Raw genomic sequence first — 14,939 nt, 5'->3', positions numbered from 1 at the left:
GCTGGGGCGCAGGCAGCACCTCCCCGCTGCCTGCCCTGCCCGCGGGCAGCACTGCCAGCACGGGGCCGGCTCTGCCGGGTTTGTTTTGCCGCTGTTGGCCGGAGCGGGTCTGGACGCAGCGCCGGGGTCTGGGCTTTGAAGCTCAGTTGCTGCTGCAGGCGTGGAGAAAACAGGAACCTTTGAAGTCTGGTCGGTGCTGAAAACACTTCATTACGCTGCGCTAGTGAATGGCTGATTCTGGGAACTGGAAATTCCTCGGCCGCGATGGGTCCTTCCGACGGGCTCCGCCGAGAGGGCGCTTCTGGGGAACGCTCCCTCCTGTGGCTCCTAATTGCCCCTGGAAATACAAACAATTTCTCAACCCAACCTCGCCTTCCCCGGCACAGACCTTGCTTGTTACTGTAGGGTTGCGTGCGAGGACCAGACTCTCCATGTGCTGCTCTGTTGTTGCAGGGCTGCAGCCAGCTCTTTAAATCGAGAAAGGGCTCACAACGCGCCTCGTACATGTGGCTTTTATGTGCTGCTTGGGGAGCTGGAGCTTGAACCCGGCCGGGCTGTTGGCCGGGCGCAGCTGGAGGAGAGAGCTGCCCCCGTGGCTGCCCCCCTCCAAGCTGGCTCCGGAGCCCCAGGACTCGTCTTCAGAGGATCGGCGTGTTCTTAACACCAGCTGCTGAGCGTCGGTTGGACCTGGAGGCAGGACCCTGGTGTAAATCCAAGAGGTTTCGAGCGCCCAGGACGCGCGAGGTTTTGTGGCTGTTTTTAAAGGTTTTGGCAGGTTTGTGCTTGGCCCTGCAGAGCCTCAGCTCGCCAGCCACGGGCTAGCAGCAGCCCTGCCCGCTGGGGATGGGGGGATGGAGCCGGGCAGCAGGCTGGGGTGTTCCCGAACAAGCGGATTAACTCCGAGGAGCCTGTTTCGGGGCCTTTCGGTACAAGAACTGGATGGTGCTGCTATCTACCGGCGGGAAGCGGCCCTGGTCGGCAGGACCAGCCCTCCCCGCGGCATCTGGGCGGGCGGGTGGCTCCCAGCAGCGGCTCTGGATGTGCCAGCCCCGGCTTCCAGACTGGGGCGAGCACCGGCGGGGGGCTGGTTGTGCGACTCGTGCGTAGACTAATCCCGTTCTACTAGAAAAACACGTCCGCCGGCCACAGCACATAAACCCCATGGGCAGTGATGGGATTGTTGGGTGCATCTGCCGGCGTGGGGCAGGGGTCGATTCCCTCGGCACCCTGCAGCCAGGGCTCGGGAGCTGCAGCCCTGCACACGGGGGAGGCCCCAGCCCCGGCGCAGCGGCAGAGACCCTTCGGTTAACGGCTCCTGCTCCTCCGCTGCCCTCAAAGCTCCGGGCGAGGACACGCAGCTCCGGCTTCCGCAGCGAGTGACCTGAAGATAAGGAAGGTCCCGAATTCATGGCTTGGCGGGAGCTGTCTCGGTCCCCACAGCTGAAGCTTGTTTCACTGCTGCGTTTCTTTTGCGCTCCAAGAAATCCCCCCAGGTCACACGCATCAAAAACCTTCCGCCCGTCTGTGACGTTCTTGCTTTGATAGGGTTTAGTGAACCAGGCTGGCTCTGCTAAGCCCAGTTTGTGCTTTAAAACAGGGACTCTCCCTTTGCACAGCCCTTCCCACTTAATTTGGATTCAGGAATTCCATCTATTTACACGCTTTAGCCACCCTACAGGAATCACTCGCGTTCCGCACAGTACCCCAGTGCTCAGCACCAGTGAAATCTCGCACTGAGCAACCTTGTACTTGGCTCGTTGGGGGCTGAAATCTTCTCTAGATGAGGGCTCTGCTGGCGTTTGGTCAGTTCTGGTCAAACGACAGCGACTGTCAGGGCCATCACAACACCCCATCCGTGCTACACAGAGGCAGGAGTGACGCTTGAGCAAGGGGGATTAGTTTATTGCAATATCTGTTCTCATTTACTAATCACCAGTTCAATACACGGCCTGTGCGACCGAGGCAGGGGCGCAGCGGCAGAGCCAAGGACGCGGCCACCGCAGCCGCCTCCCCGGGCTGTTCCTGCCTTGTCAGTAAGAGCCTGGAGTCACATGTTGAAATGCTGATAACACCTGACCTTGGGAGGGGTGTGCTAAAGGCTGTCTGACCTCTGGGAAAGACATTGTATTCTACTTAGCACCAAGCCTAACTTTAATTTTGCAGTAAGTATAAATACACGTATTTAAAACCCATAATGTAATTTCCAAACATTTACATAGGACAAAGTTAAAAAATTAACAAATGCTAAAAACAGCTTTCCAGCATCCTCCTCTGGAGTCTACCAAAACACCAGCCAACACTGGAGTGTGTGAAGAATCCTTGTGTAAAGTACAGCAAGTCCAAGCACGCTTGCCGAGCCCGGCGAGGTTTAACCAAGTCTGACACGGGACTTGGGAATGTGCGGGGGTCCCCGGGTCGCTGCCTCACACCACCCAGCAGGACCCTAAAAACACAAGTCTCTGCCTTCTGTGTCTGGCACCTGCTGCAGCTCCTCCCGAGGAGTGTGAGGGCTCAGGCGGGGGAGCTCTCCTCTCCCCTGCTCGGCTCTCGCCCAGCGAGTTCCAAAGTCTTTCTGAACAGTTCAGTGCAACCACACCACCAAGGAGAGTGCTGGTCCCCCCTTCGCTGCCGTTGTTCTCCTTGGTGCAAACGTGACGGCGAAACACGACGGCTACACGGGTCGTTCTGCGCACTAGTTATTGGTTAAACCGTGCTAACTAGGGTCAAGAGCTCGAGCTCGTGAAGCTGCGGCGGCAGGACAAGCTGCAAGCCCTGGGTATATTCCTGCGGAGGATTTCAAACTGCAGAACAGGCTTTACTGGACTCCCAGCCTAGCTCTCTCTGTGCCCAGGCCCATAATTAAAAGCTGCCTTTCCTTTGTTGAAGAGCACAAACACCAGTTCAGCAACAGCACAGACAGCAGCACCGTTATTAACATATTTACAACAGAAGTTAAACTGGGGGGGGCAGGGGATCCGGTACAAAAGGGGAGCGCCAGCCTTAGCCTGGCAGAGGAGAGGGAGCGAGCCCTTCCTGTGTCACACAGCCCCCTGGAGAACCCCTCCTCCCTCACGGGGACGACAGCTCTTCTCTCCCAGCGTCACAGCCTGCCCGGCTTCGGGCTAGACTCCGTTAGCACCCGCCTTGCTGCTCTGAGGGGCTTCCATCGCAGCCTAGGTGTGAAAGAAAGTTGCAGACTTTAGGCCGTATCAACACAAATGCTGCTTGAAATTCAAAACCTCTTTTGAAGGGATCTTCCCATTTACTGTGGGAAGCTGCTCTGCAGAGTAACAGCTAAGAACAAAGTTCTTCAGGGTAAAGGAGCGTTCTCCTGTCGATAAAAGTCAGTCTGGACTCCCAAACCTGCCTGAAGTGGGCATCCCAGATGCATAAGCAGCTAAATCAAAATCAAATATTCACAGAATGGAAATGGGCCAAAAAAAAGGCAAGTCACTGTAGAAATATTTTTGCAGATACAAAATGGCACTTAACACTGTGGTGGTCCTGATGGGAGCTGCTCTGTCCTCGGGGTCCACAGCAGATTGTCGAAGAGTGCACGAAAGGACGTACCGGTACCTCCCCCAGTGCTCCGCTACCCTCCCCAACCGCACTGCAGCCTCTGTCACATGTGGTATTTTTCTGTTTAACAGCCCTCAGTGTAGTTCTCATCCACAATTTTTCCAGTCACTCCTTGAACTTAACATTCACAACACGCTGTAGCACAAATCTCCACAGTTTGTAAATTGTCTGAAGAACAATCTCCTTTGGAACGTGTAAGGATTTTGAAAAGCTTACCTCTCGTGGGGGAGGCTTAACCGACACTTCTGAGACTGGCAATTCCTCTGCTGGTTGAGACAGAAATTCTTCATTCTTTAAGGAAAAAGCAGCTTTAAGTGGCAGAACCCTCTCAGAAAACAAAGCTCAGCTAGACCCCGTACAGTCCCTTCTCCTTTCTGAACAAGGCCGCTCCCTGCAACACACGTTTGTGAAAGCTGCACGTCGGCGTTTCCATCGTTTCCCCTACGCAACTTAATTGAGCTATTTGGAAATAATTTCTAGCAGTTGACACAATATTCTCCTTTAATTTCTGTTGCTGCTTTCACCAGCTAGGACTAATCTAAGGAATTTGCTTCAGCCTTATGCCGAGAACCATATTCTCTGACTTTCTTACTCAAGATACTTTGGCTCTTTTTGTCCTGGACAGCTCAGCCCAAGTTCACTAGAGAGCTGCAAACGAGTCACCTGAAACCGGCTCCTCTGAGCTACACGTCCCTGGATTGAAGTCTCTGTATTTATGTGAATAAAGCAGCTTGGGAGCTCAGGGGTGCTCCTCTGCTGGGAGGCAGGAACATGGTATTGAACAACCAGCTGTTTCCAGCAACAGAACAAGATGTGCCACAGCAGATCTCTGAACCCTCTCGCTGTCTCTTACGTCAGAGCGTGCAGCTGGGAGGCTCTGGGGCAAAGCCACGTACACAGCGCGAGAACAGACATCGCCTCTGCGCTCTGTGCCACGGTGTCAAACATCGGCTTTTGTCGAGCTCTGGGAGGTTTGTTCACACCTCCCAAAGGTTACAGCACTGCACACTCATTTTCTGACTTGTAGACTCTGATTTTCTAACCTTTCTTCCCTGTACGACGGGGGCAGGATCCACCAGGGTCTCTTGACCTTCAAGAACGGATGTCACCACTTCAGCAGTTTCACCTGTCTACGGAAGAACACACAGTTCAGCACAGTTAAAACCTCAGTCCACTTGGAGGATCAAAGAACAAGATTCATGTCACGGTGCTTCATTTTCTATAATGCGTAATGGTTAAACTATTAACCTGAAAGTTTTATTCAAACAACTCACCTTATTTTGTGGAACCGGAACAGATTGTGGCTTTATATCTATTAAGTACAAGGCACGGGAAAGCAGGAGCAGAGAAGGTGGAACGTTCTCTTTTAAATGCAGATCCAGCCACTGTTGGAAGAAACCAGGGGGAGAAGTTCTTTCATATTGGCTCTATGTCAGTACTTATTTATATAGTACTCTTTGTCCTTGCAGATCTCAAAGCTGTCTTGAATTTGGCTAATAGTTTTAAGTTACCACAATAAGAAGAAATGGCTTTGAAGAGTTAAGCACATCGTATGGGATATACCCCAGAGAAGAAGCTTCCAGCTACTAGTGAGGTACCAGTGTCACCGCTGACAGAGAGCCGACAGTGACAGCGAAGTGCTCTGACTTACCTACAGCTTATCTCAAACGCAGCACCTACAGCCGTCCCGGTACTCGCTTTGAGTGCTTATAAAAGAGTAGCGTTGGCTCTGCTACAGCTCTTGGCTACTTTAGAAGCTTAAAACATATTCCACCCCCCCCACTTCATCTTGCTTCTAACTGGCCCTGATGCTACTTGGTTTTCTCTTTAGCCCAAGACATAATCTGGGTGCTTCGTGCCTCAAAGCTCGGCTGTGCAGGTGAGGACCCATCCAGAGACACGTGTGTGAGTTCTTGGTGAACCCGCGCCTGCGGGGTCTGCACCGCAGCCCTCTCCGTCCCGGGAGACCTTCTCCAACAAGACCAGACCGGAGCGCACTTGCCTGCCCGAGCTGCTCCTTTAGCTGCTCCTCCGAGAGACCCAGCGACCGCATTCCTCGGGCTCTGCAGGCACTCTGCAGTTCAGACACGCTTAGACCGTTGACTCCTTCCTTGGCAATCATCTGAAATTAAAAGGAATGTTCCTATCTAGGCCTAGAGTAAGCTGAAACCCTGAGGTACCCGATGAGCTTGAGCCCAGAGAAATATCTGTTGAGGTAAATGTGCATAAAGTCTTACCAGCACAAAGGTGAGACAGAACTGCCTCTGGCGATAACTCATTCTGTCCTTGAAAGCCAAGAGTCTTCAGCTACAGAGGATGAACAACTTTGATCCTGCTTATTTTCTTTCCCACCCCCCTAAGTCGTGAGACTTTCACTTTTACCTGCGATCCTACAGGTTTGAATGAATGAATCCAACACTTTTACACGAGATCCTACGCTCAGAGGCAGGGGACCCCGAGAACTGCCAGGATTGCAGGCTCTAAAGCAGAACCTGTGGTTAGCTGCACATGTCTCTCAGAACTGGCCACCTCCTACAAGCAAGAAGTTTCCGGTCCTTTATCCATGTCGTAATAGGATTCTTAACGCCATTTCAAATTACAGTTCCTACACCAGCATAAAATGGAGGCCAGCGGGGACATCTGGAGGTCTCCAGTCCCACCTCCTCTTCAAGAGAGGGTTAACTTCAAAGTTCGTTTACATTGCTCAGCCTCTTCCATTTATGCATCCAGCCTCTCTAGGGATGCGGATTTCACAACCTCTAGACAACCTGTTCCACCGTTTACCCACTCACTGATTTTAATTTTTTTCTTACCGAGTTGGAATTTCCCTCACTGTAATTTATGGCCATTACCTGTTGTCCTTTCGCTGCACACCTGTAAGTCTGGTTCCATTTGCTAAATAACCCCATTAGGCAGTTGAGAACAGCAAGCAGATTCTCCTTTGCCCTTCTCCAGGCTAAATAAACCCAGCCACTTTATAAACTAATACAAACACATGCTTCAGTATGGTTAAATTCTGGTGTTTCCATACATTTATTCCAGAATTGGAACCTCCCTTTTTTACAAGTTAGTATGACTCCAGAATAAAAATATAAGGGTGTTCTAAACAGTGACAGTATCTGCAGCACCACGCTCATTAGGGTTCACCAAAGGCAGCAAGGGTGCAGGAAGATGAACTCTCATTCTGTTTTCTTGTGGAACCTCTTACGGGGAGAATCCAACTCCCACCAATATTAAACTTCACATCTGAGGAGTGTGGGCAGTGACACACACCTTAAGGAAAGCAGGCAGCGATTCAGAGAGCAGAGCCTGCGACTGTGAAAAGCCTCCCTTCCACCAAAGCAGCTACATCTGCCCTATTTTAAACTTACTTCATCATCTGCCTTGATAGTTCTGAGTCTCAGCAGAAGTTGAAAGCGGAGCAGGTTGTTGGTGCCAATGGGCTGCAGCTCGAGCAATTTGCAAAGAGCCACCAACTGTGGCCGTTCCAAGTGTTCCAGGGTCAGCTCATCCTCAAAGAGCTTGGAGAAGCGTATGATCTCCTGGGTACTGGGCTGGTGGCCGGTGTGACGGATCTAAAGAGAGCAGAGGCATCAGGGCCGAAAGCCAGACCTAGAGAGAATCGCAGACCGTGAATCCTCTTCCCCCTCTAAGGAAGAAGCCCTTCCTGTCTTCACACTGGTGTTCCCGTCTCTCGATGGAAACAATGACATAGTTAAAAGGCCAAAGCGAAACGGTGTTTTTGAGCGGCCACTTACAGGATTTCACAGGGTGAAACTTTCGCTGTTGTTCCAGTCTGTACAGAGAGCTGCGACAGAGGCAGCGCCAGGAGGGCGGCCCGCTGACCCCTCCCGGCAGGACGGCTCTGCGCCCCCCAACCTCTGCAATCTCTGCCCAAATCCCACATTCTCTGCCCAAACCAGCAGCACTAAAGCTGGTGTAAGCATCGTAGCTGCTGTCCCCAGCACAGCCGTTGTACCTGGTGCACATACGAGGAGAATTGTTTTCCTTGTCCTGTATCTGCTTTGTTCCTTTTGGCCATCTCTGCAATGGTCTCCCGCAGGAACTTTGCTAACTCCAGCTTTGCATTTAATTTCTTCTTCTGCTTTTCTTCCTTCATTCAGGAAATAAAACATAATTAGAAATTGCACGTGAAAATCAGAAGGGAGGGGATTCTGGGAAAGAAATGAAATAAGTCTTCAGTACTGAAAGCAAATAAGCTTTGGTTACCGTAGAAAATGAAATTGCTGTGCCCTTTCCTACTGATCACTGTTTACACTACAATCTTCAAATTCTGCTGTCCTGTACAGGGATGAACTGGGAATGTCTGGCCTAGACATGTGTGTGAGGCTGATACTCATTTCCAGCAGCAGGCAGGAAGCTCTCTGTGCAGCTGTACAGGCGTTCTAACGAGCTGGAGCAGGCTACATCTTCAGAAAGGACACAAACCTTTTTTGACTCCGTCTCAAACGTCGAGGGCAGCATTTCAGGGAAGAGTTTCAAGAATACAGGTAAGAGAAATTCCATGAAGGGGACGATGACAAACACCAGGAAGGGAACCAGCCGGAAGAGATCTGCGCAAGTTCTCAGCAACTGTACAGAGAAGAGCACAGCGGAAATTATTGGTCAACCTGACACAAAAGAAAGTATTCCAAAGAAGTGTGGAAACTGAGTAGCTAAACTTCTTTCATTATAATGAGCCTCTTAATGCATCATTTTAGCAAAGCATTCGCATGTCTGGCACTCACCCTTCGCCTCTCCCTCCTAGTGAGGACCTGACCATGCAAGAGCCTCCACACCATCCTGGCAGCCACCTTAGTGTCGATCCAGAGCAAGTGGAATCCATTGTAATAATGTTTCAGTTCATCCACAACTTTTTGGCGTAAAGACTTTTTTCCCACGGGAGTCTCTACGACTTGTTTAGTCGGTGTTTTCGCAGGCTTGGTACCCTGGTTTGCAGCACTCCGGTGGGGGGGAGGTTCATCCCGCAGCTCCCGACACAGGCGGGCGGACGTGTGAAACCTTTGCACAACTTCAGCCGGGGAGTGAGGTCGGTTCTCAGAGTTTCTTACGTGAGTCCAGTTCAAATGAGAATCCACTAGGTGGACAAAAGCAACTGCTGGAGTGTATGGAGAACCGGAGTGCGCGAGGAGATGGGAGCCTCTGAAACTGGAGAGGGATTTAAGCAAGTAATAGTGCGTTGTGGTAAGGTACCTGGGTGTGACACACAAATCAGTGCTCTTCGTGCCAAACTGATCTTGTGGCTGCATCAGTATCTGAGACTCTGATCCTCCAGCAACGGATAAAATATTGAGAATCTGTCCCATGCTAACAACTTTCCTCTTGGGGGAAAATAACCCAAGACTTCAGACTGCCTCTGGGAAGCCCTTCTACCAATTGTATTGGCTAAAATTTGCCAGTTGCAGACAAAGAAAAACCAAATCTTGGTCTCCTCTCACCAAGTGCTTAGGACAGGGTTCTCTGCCCCCTCCCTCCCCTGGCAGCCTCAGCTGGAAAAGACGGGCTGCGCACTGCAGAGCGCCAAGTGGTGAGGCAGCTCGCTCTCTTTTTATAAAAGACCTCGCAGGCTGCTGTGCGTGAAAACTGCCAAAATCCCTTAGTTCTAGACAAATCAAACTTTGTACTTCTCATGCTTAGCCAGGTAATCTTTTGCAGAAGTACTCGAGTTTAAAGCGTTGATATTACAGTGAACGTCTGTGCTGGAAACATCCCAACAGCCCCAGTTACTGTAAATAACCGGCTACAGAAAAGCGTTATCAGCCGGGACCTCCCCGCTCCCTTCGCTGCGATCCCCCCCCGCCCGCAGGGCACAGGGACTCGCGGCACGGAGCGCCCGGGAAGATCCCCCCGCGTCTCACCTGGCCCTGGCCGCGGCCAGGAGCGCGTTCCAGCCGCAGGCGGCCATGCTGCCGCGGAGCCACCGCCTCGGGCGGGGCGCGGGCAGCGCCGGGCCGCTCCTCTCCAGCGGCGAAGGCGAGCGGCCGGGGAGCGCTGCGGCCCTCGGGGCGGCGGGGCCGGGCCCTGGCGGGGCCCGCCGGGCCTCTGGCGCATCACCTTCCCGGCCGTGCCGCTGCGGCGGCTGCGAGGGGAGCCGTGAGCGGGGGCTGCGGGGGACAGGGCCCGCCCGCCGCGCCGGGGCCAGCGCCTGGGGACCCCTCCCCGTCCCCCACGTCCCCCCCGGGCGGGACAAGCCCCGGCGCCCCGGTGTCTCCCCGCCCCCCGGCTGGGCCGGCCCAGCCCCGCTGCCCCTCCCCGGTCCCGGTCCCGGTCCCGGTCCCCCCGCCCCGCCCCGCCCCGCCGGCCCCGCTCACCGCCGGCCCCGGCCCCGGTCCCGGTCCCAGTCCCGGTCCTCCCGGGCTGTCCCATCACGCCCTGCCCGCGGCGCTCTAGCACGGCGAGCGGCACTCTATGATTCCCTCTCCGTCACGCCATCGCGCTGCGTCACGGGCCCTTTGGCGAGAGCCAATCAGAAGGCAGGACCGCGGCCCTGCCGGAGGCCACCCAATGGGAGCGGGGCAGGGCGGGGCTTGACCCGAGGTGCCCTCAGAAAGGGCCGCTCATTGGCCGCGAGGGCAGCGGCAACGTCAGAGGGGGGCGGGCCTTGAGGGGTGATGTCACGAGCTGGTACGTGACGCCATCGCGGGGTCGTGGGGCAGCGCGTGACGTAAGGGAGGTTGAGGAGGGGCCGGCCCGGGGTCGGCCTGCGGAGGCGGGAGCCCTGACAGCGGCTGGGGCAGCGTCTGGGCCTGAGGCGGGGCCTGAGGTGAGGCCTATGGCGAGGCCTGAGGCCTGCGGCCGGTGCACACACAGGCCTCGGGGTGGCGGGGGCTGGGCCCCTCCTGTTCCCACGCTCCACATGACTTGTCATTAGCTTTGCCAGGATCGGCAGCGCCCCTGCCCGAACAGCGAGGCCAGAGGAGCTCGGCTGGGGGCGTATCTTCACCTTGTGCCTTTTTGTTGTTATTTATGTAGCACCTGGAGAGCAGGAGAGAAACCAGGAACCATGCGCGGGGTCGGGCTCCTGGCTGGAAGGGACTCTCGGGTTCTGCTCCGTGTGCCTGCTGCCACCCGCAAAGCCTTGGCTCGAGTCCTGGCCAAAGGTAGGAGAGCTTGTTAAGCAGTCAACTCACACGCTAAAATTGTTTCATTGGCGGCCATGTCGGATGTTTCCTGGTGCATTCACAGGGTTTTCAAAAGGGAAAACACCATCGGTGGCTCAGCAGCTCGCAACAGCTAACCATGCTATCCATCAAAATGTCAACATCCCTTTATTTTTTTGCGTGGAACAAAAATTTGCTTTTATGTGAAAGGTTCCTGTTTAAGTGATTGCAGTTTGTATCTATATATAGAGCAGAACTACTCTGAGCAGCTGCGTGTACGACGGGGCATGTAAGAGTAGAGCCTCCTTTTGTGCGTTATCGCCTGAGAACAGCTTCGCTTGGAATTAGGTGTCAGAAGGAAGTTTCAAGCCCTGACGTGTTTGAGACAAATCCTGTGGGTCTGCAGATCTGATGAAACACGCAGGCAGCTGGAGAGACGTTCTTGATAGGTGACGGGAGACTTGGTCTCTCGAAATGTCTTCTGTGTTTGAGAGACTAGCGGGGAAAAAACATTTTGTTGCCCACAATGAAAAAGGTTTGTAACTCTTGGGCAGCTTTGCTAATGGGTGTCTAAACAGATGAACGATATTCAAAAAAGTAGAAAATAAAATTGGGAAAGATGGGTAAGAAATGGGACAGAAAGCTCCCGAGGTCTGCCACCACAGCTCTCGGCACGTTGCTGTATTTTCCATTGGTTGGAAAGCATGTTTCCCGTAAAGGGCTGGTCTCCAAGTCCTTTAAATTCTGAAAAAAACTCCACCCCACCATTAATCCAAATACTTCTTTACTGTCAAAGACATCTCTGCATTGTTAATGCAGACCATGTAAGAGTACAATTTAGTTCCTGTGTGCTTTATTCTGCCAGAGTTGGTTCTGCTAAACCACGTCCCCGGGGATTGCAGAAGAGGGTTTTGTTTTGGTGGGTTTTTTTTCCCTTGGGAGAGGCTGTTGCTTGAGGAAGTGAGAGAATTGGAAATTAAAGCTAGATGAGTAGGCAAACACAAACTCCCGTCCTCTGAACCCAGCTCAAGAAGGTGTCCTTTGTTCGTCGTGCTAGAGTGGGAGATCTGTGTTACTGTACCGGCGCTCTGGCTCTCAAGAACTTGGAGACACTGATTTTGTCTCCTCAGGGATGTGTTTCAGTGTGAATTCGTGAGGTGGCTTCTGAGGCAATGCCAACCGGAATCTGTTGGATGTGCTCATTGACCTTCTAGTTTTCACGTTGTTCAAAACTGTGATTTAAACACGTTTAGATTATGTCTTCAAGAGTTTTTCCTGCATGGACGAGGGCCAGACGCTCCTGTTCTGAAGGAGGCTGGTTCATGGATGCTCCCTCGCTGTGCCAAGCACTGGGCCTTTAGGAAGGTCCCTGAAGCGGTGAGGGGTCAGAGCCCTCCACACCGCCCGCTGAAAGCCCTGCCAGGGAGCCGCAGCTTCTGCGCTGCTGTTGAGAGCCCCCCTACCAAAGCCACCCCTTCCTTTTGGGAATGGCGCCGGGCACGGCTCGTTTGTCCGGGAACAGGCGTCAGTCCTGAGCTGTTCTGAAACAGGCAGTGCGCGTCGGGGCACGGCGTCTGGAAGCAGTTAGCCTGCTGCGCTTAAAGGGGAGCGTTCTTCAGGGAGAACACGCCACCTCTTTGATTGTTCGAGAGTATTGTTTTCTCTAACGCACGTCTTCGGGGTTATTGTAGAGCGCTCAAGTGTGCGGCGTGTCCGGAATGCCGGGGTCTGTTCCTGATGGAGCTGCGGTCGCTCGCTGGCTCGAACCGCGTGCGACGATCTCCTGGAGCTGGAAGTGTGGAGGCTGGCGGGGAGGGCCCAGCACAGACGGGCTTGTTCGGGGGGCTGGGGACAAGCACCCCCAGGTTCCTCAGTACGGGCTGATCCTGGTAAGGGTCGCAAATCGCCGTGGTCGTATCTTGCAGTCCCCGCGCAGGGCAAGCAGGACGGGGTGTTGTTTCCCTTACTCCGCATTCTGTGCTGGCCACGGCACAGCTCATCCAGCCTCCCTCAGGGGCTGAGGGGGGTGAAGCTGCTGTCGTGGTGCTTCCCGCGTCTGCGCTTGGCTCTCGCGCTGCCTGCGGATTCCCAACCAACGGATCGTTTACAGTAAAAACGATCAGGAGCGGGAAAAAGTATTGCAAAAGAAAACTGAACAAGAGAGAAATGGAGGAAAAAACTAATTCCTGTCAGAACATTCATTAGCTGTCAGAAGGAATCAGAAAGAAATACATCCCCGTGCCTTGGCTGCTTCGGCTGCAGGAACATCAGGACCCGCCATATATTAACCTTAATATTAAGCATTAGGATTTACAGAAGGGAGGAGAAGGGAGAGAGAAAGCCTTTTCTAGGTCACCTCCATTTTTGGTGCCTTATTGTGTTTAAGGAGGAGGAGAATTGCTTTTTAAAGTCCCTTTATTACAGCAACTCCCACCCCTCCCCAGACAAGACGAACGCCTCCTGGCTGCGGGCTCCGAGCTCGGCGTGTCAGTGCGGGAGCATCGCTGCGGGACTCGCACAGCCCGGGTCTCCTCCGCTTCCCCTTTCGTGTTGGGTCATGTCTCTCTTCCTGCCTAATTCTTCTTGGTTTATTTTCTGACTTTTTTTTTTTTTTCTGGTAACAGGCATCATCTGATCTTCCCATCTTGTTTACTTTCCATTCTCTTGTGCTTTTCTTGCTTTCCATTTTCGTTTTTTTTCTCTTGCATGTTAATGCTTTTGCTGCAGGAAAGATTGATTGTGTGCACTTCAGTTGTGTTTTCTTCCACAAAAAGAAAGACTTGAGGGTTGTGGAGGAGGGGAATTAATTGCAAACATCTCAATGCACAATTTTTCAGCCAAAATAGGATTAGAAACTACTGAGGATGACAGCATTTTCTTTCGCGATCCAACCCAGACGCCAAACCTCAGCAGATAGACCTCGACTCCGCAAGGCACGTTGCCATCTCTCTGGCAGAACCAGGGTTGCCCCCCAGCCCTCGTGCCGCCTGGCCATCGTTTGCCCGTTTCCTAACCGCAGCTTTGGGGCAGTTCCCGCTGCGCGGGGGCTCGGCGACGCCTCGGCGCACACCGGGCTTCTCCGTGCCCGGCGCTCGGTGCCCGCCGGCCTCCGCGTTGCTCAAGGCGCCGTTGCGCCCGTGAGCGGGAACGCGCCGGTGGAGCCGCCGTCCTCTCGCCGCGGCGGGTCTGTGCTGCGCGTGGCGCTGGCCGGGGCTGGGCCTCGGCGGCTTCTGGAAGATGCCGGCGCGGCGGGGTGTGCGCAGCGCCCCGTCCCCGCGGCGCCAGGACCCGCACCGCGGGGTTCGTTGTGCCGCGGCCGCGCCGTGCGCCCCACGGGGCGTCGAACGGTCCCGGCCCGGGCCCTCAGAGCAGGGGGCGGCGGCGCTGCCCGCCCGCCCGCCTCAGCGCCCCGGGCCCGCCCGCGGGACTACATCCCCCATGGTGCCTTGCGGCGGGCGCCGCCCCGGCGGCCAATGGGGCGCGGGGAGGGGCGGGGCGGCGCCTGCGCAGTGCGCGGCGGCGGCGGCGGCGGCGGCGGGGGGGCGGAGGCGGAGGGCGCGCAAGCGGGGCCGGGACCCGGGCAGAGCGGCACGGAGCGCCGCCTTCCCCCGCCGCCAGCGGTCGCCCGCGCCCGCCCGCGCCCCGCCGAGCGCCTCCCCTTGGCCGCACCGGCCGGGAGCGGGCGGTGGGGGGGCGGGCGGCCTCCCGGGGCGGAGCCCGGCGCCAGCGGCGGGGGCGCGGAAATCGAGGCCGGGGCTCCGTCGCGGCCTGCTGCTGCGGGAGGAGGCGGGGAGGCCCGCCGCTGCCGCCGCCGCCGCCCCCGCCGCCGGCCTTTGTCTCCGCTGGGCTGGGTGGACGCGGCGGGGGCAGTTAGAATGGAACAGACTGAAGGTGAGGGCAGCGGGCGGCCGCGCTGGCGGGGGCGGCCGCGGCGGCGCCGGCCCGCCCGGGCTTAAAGGGGCCGCGGCCGCCATGTTTGCTGCCGGCGCTGCGGCGGCGGCGCGGTCCCCGGGGCCGCCCCCGCGGAGGGTGGGCGGTGGGCCCCGGGCTGTCCCGGGCCGAGGCGACCCCGCGGGCAGGACCGGGCCGGGCGGCGCGGCGGCGACCCGGCCTCTCCGTGACGCGCCGGGCCGGGGCGGGCAGGGCTCCGCGCCGCGGGACCCGCTCGCTTGTCCCGCCCGGCTGCGTTCGGGCAGGCGGCGGCCCCGGGGCCTCCCGGCCGCGGGCGGTTCCGCGGCA

General features: G+C 55.8%; 2 protein-coding genes across 10 annotated transcripts in view; one reads left to right on the top strand and one right to left on the bottom strand.

Annotated features, from left to right (window-relative positions):
• Nucleotides 1-190: 190 nt before the first annotated feature.
• On the bottom strand, nucleotides 191-10,017 carry LETM2 (leucine zipper and EF-hand containing transmembrane protein 2). Of its 3 annotated transcripts, none has more exons than XM_074808032.1 (11): nucleotides 9,912-10,017; nucleotides 9,459-9,679; nucleotides 8,328-8,748; nucleotides 8,029-8,172; nucleotides 7,559-7,693; nucleotides 6,951-7,154; nucleotides 5,582-5,701; nucleotides 4,854-4,964; nucleotides 4,623-4,709; nucleotides 3,796-3,870; nucleotides 191-337 (listed from the first exon to the last, which is right to left on the bottom strand). In XM_074808032.1, the coding sequence occupies exons 2-11, from the start codon at nucleotides 9,503-9,505 to the stop codon at nucleotides 221-223; spliced, it is 1,461 nt and encodes a 486-aa protein (XP_074664133.1). In that variant the 5' UTR covers nucleotides 9,506-9,679; nucleotides 9,912-10,017; the 3' UTR covers nucleotides 191-220. The 3 variants fall into 3 exon arrangements, with proteins under 3 accessions (XP_074664133.1, XP_074664135.1, XP_074664134.1); XM_074808033.1 differs by lacking the exon at nucleotides 191-337 and adding an exon at nucleotides 1,876-3,173; XM_074808034.1 differs by lacking the exon at nucleotides 9,912-10,017 and having other exon boundaries at nucleotides 9,459-9,770.
• Nucleotides 10,018-10,190: 173 nt separating this feature from the next.
• The window catches only part of NSD3 (nuclear receptor binding SET domain protein 3), a 50,289-nt gene continuing 45,540 nt past the window's right edge, over nucleotides 10,191-14,939 (top strand). For 2 of the 7 annotated variants that reach the window (XM_074808246.1, XM_074808247.1), the window contains exon 1: nucleotides 14,318-14,591. Coding sequence is in view for 1 of the 7 variants with exons in the window: in XM_074808248.1 (XP_074664349.1) it covers nucleotides 10,212-10,224; nucleotides 10,573-10,700 (141 nt within the window). In the remaining 6 variants the exon portion in view is untranslated. Of the gene's footprint in view, nucleotides 10,225-10,248; nucleotides 10,364-10,572; nucleotides 10,701-14,317; nucleotides 14,592-14,939 lie in introns of those variants that run through there. The other 5 variants (XM_074808248.1, XM_074808243.1, XM_074808242.1 and 2 more) reach the window with 5 other exon arrangements.

The sequence above is a fragment of the Strix aluco genome, chromosome 28 (genome assembly GCF_031877795.1).
Source record: "Strix aluco isolate bStrAlu1 chromosome 28, bStrAlu1.hap1, whole genome shotgun sequence".
Classification (NCBI taxonomy): domain Eukaryota; kingdom Metazoa; phylum Chordata; class Aves; order Strigiformes; family Strigidae; genus Strix; species Strix aluco.
This window is presented reverse-complemented; position numbering and strand designations above follow the sequence as displayed.

Coding starts and splice junctions, on each gene's coding strand:
- LETM2 (XM_074808032.1), bottom strand. CDS start 9,505: ATGGCCGCCTGCGGCTGGAACGCGCTCCTGGCCGCGGCCAGGGCCAG. Junction 4,965..5,581: donor TAAAGGAGCAGCTCGGGCAG/GCAAGTGCGCTC, acceptor TTCTTCCAACAG/TGGCTGGATCTGCATTTAAA. Junction 338..3,795: donor TTAAGCCTCCCCCACGAGAG/GTAAGCTTTTCA, acceptor TTGTATTTCCAG/GGGCAATTAGGAGCCACAGG.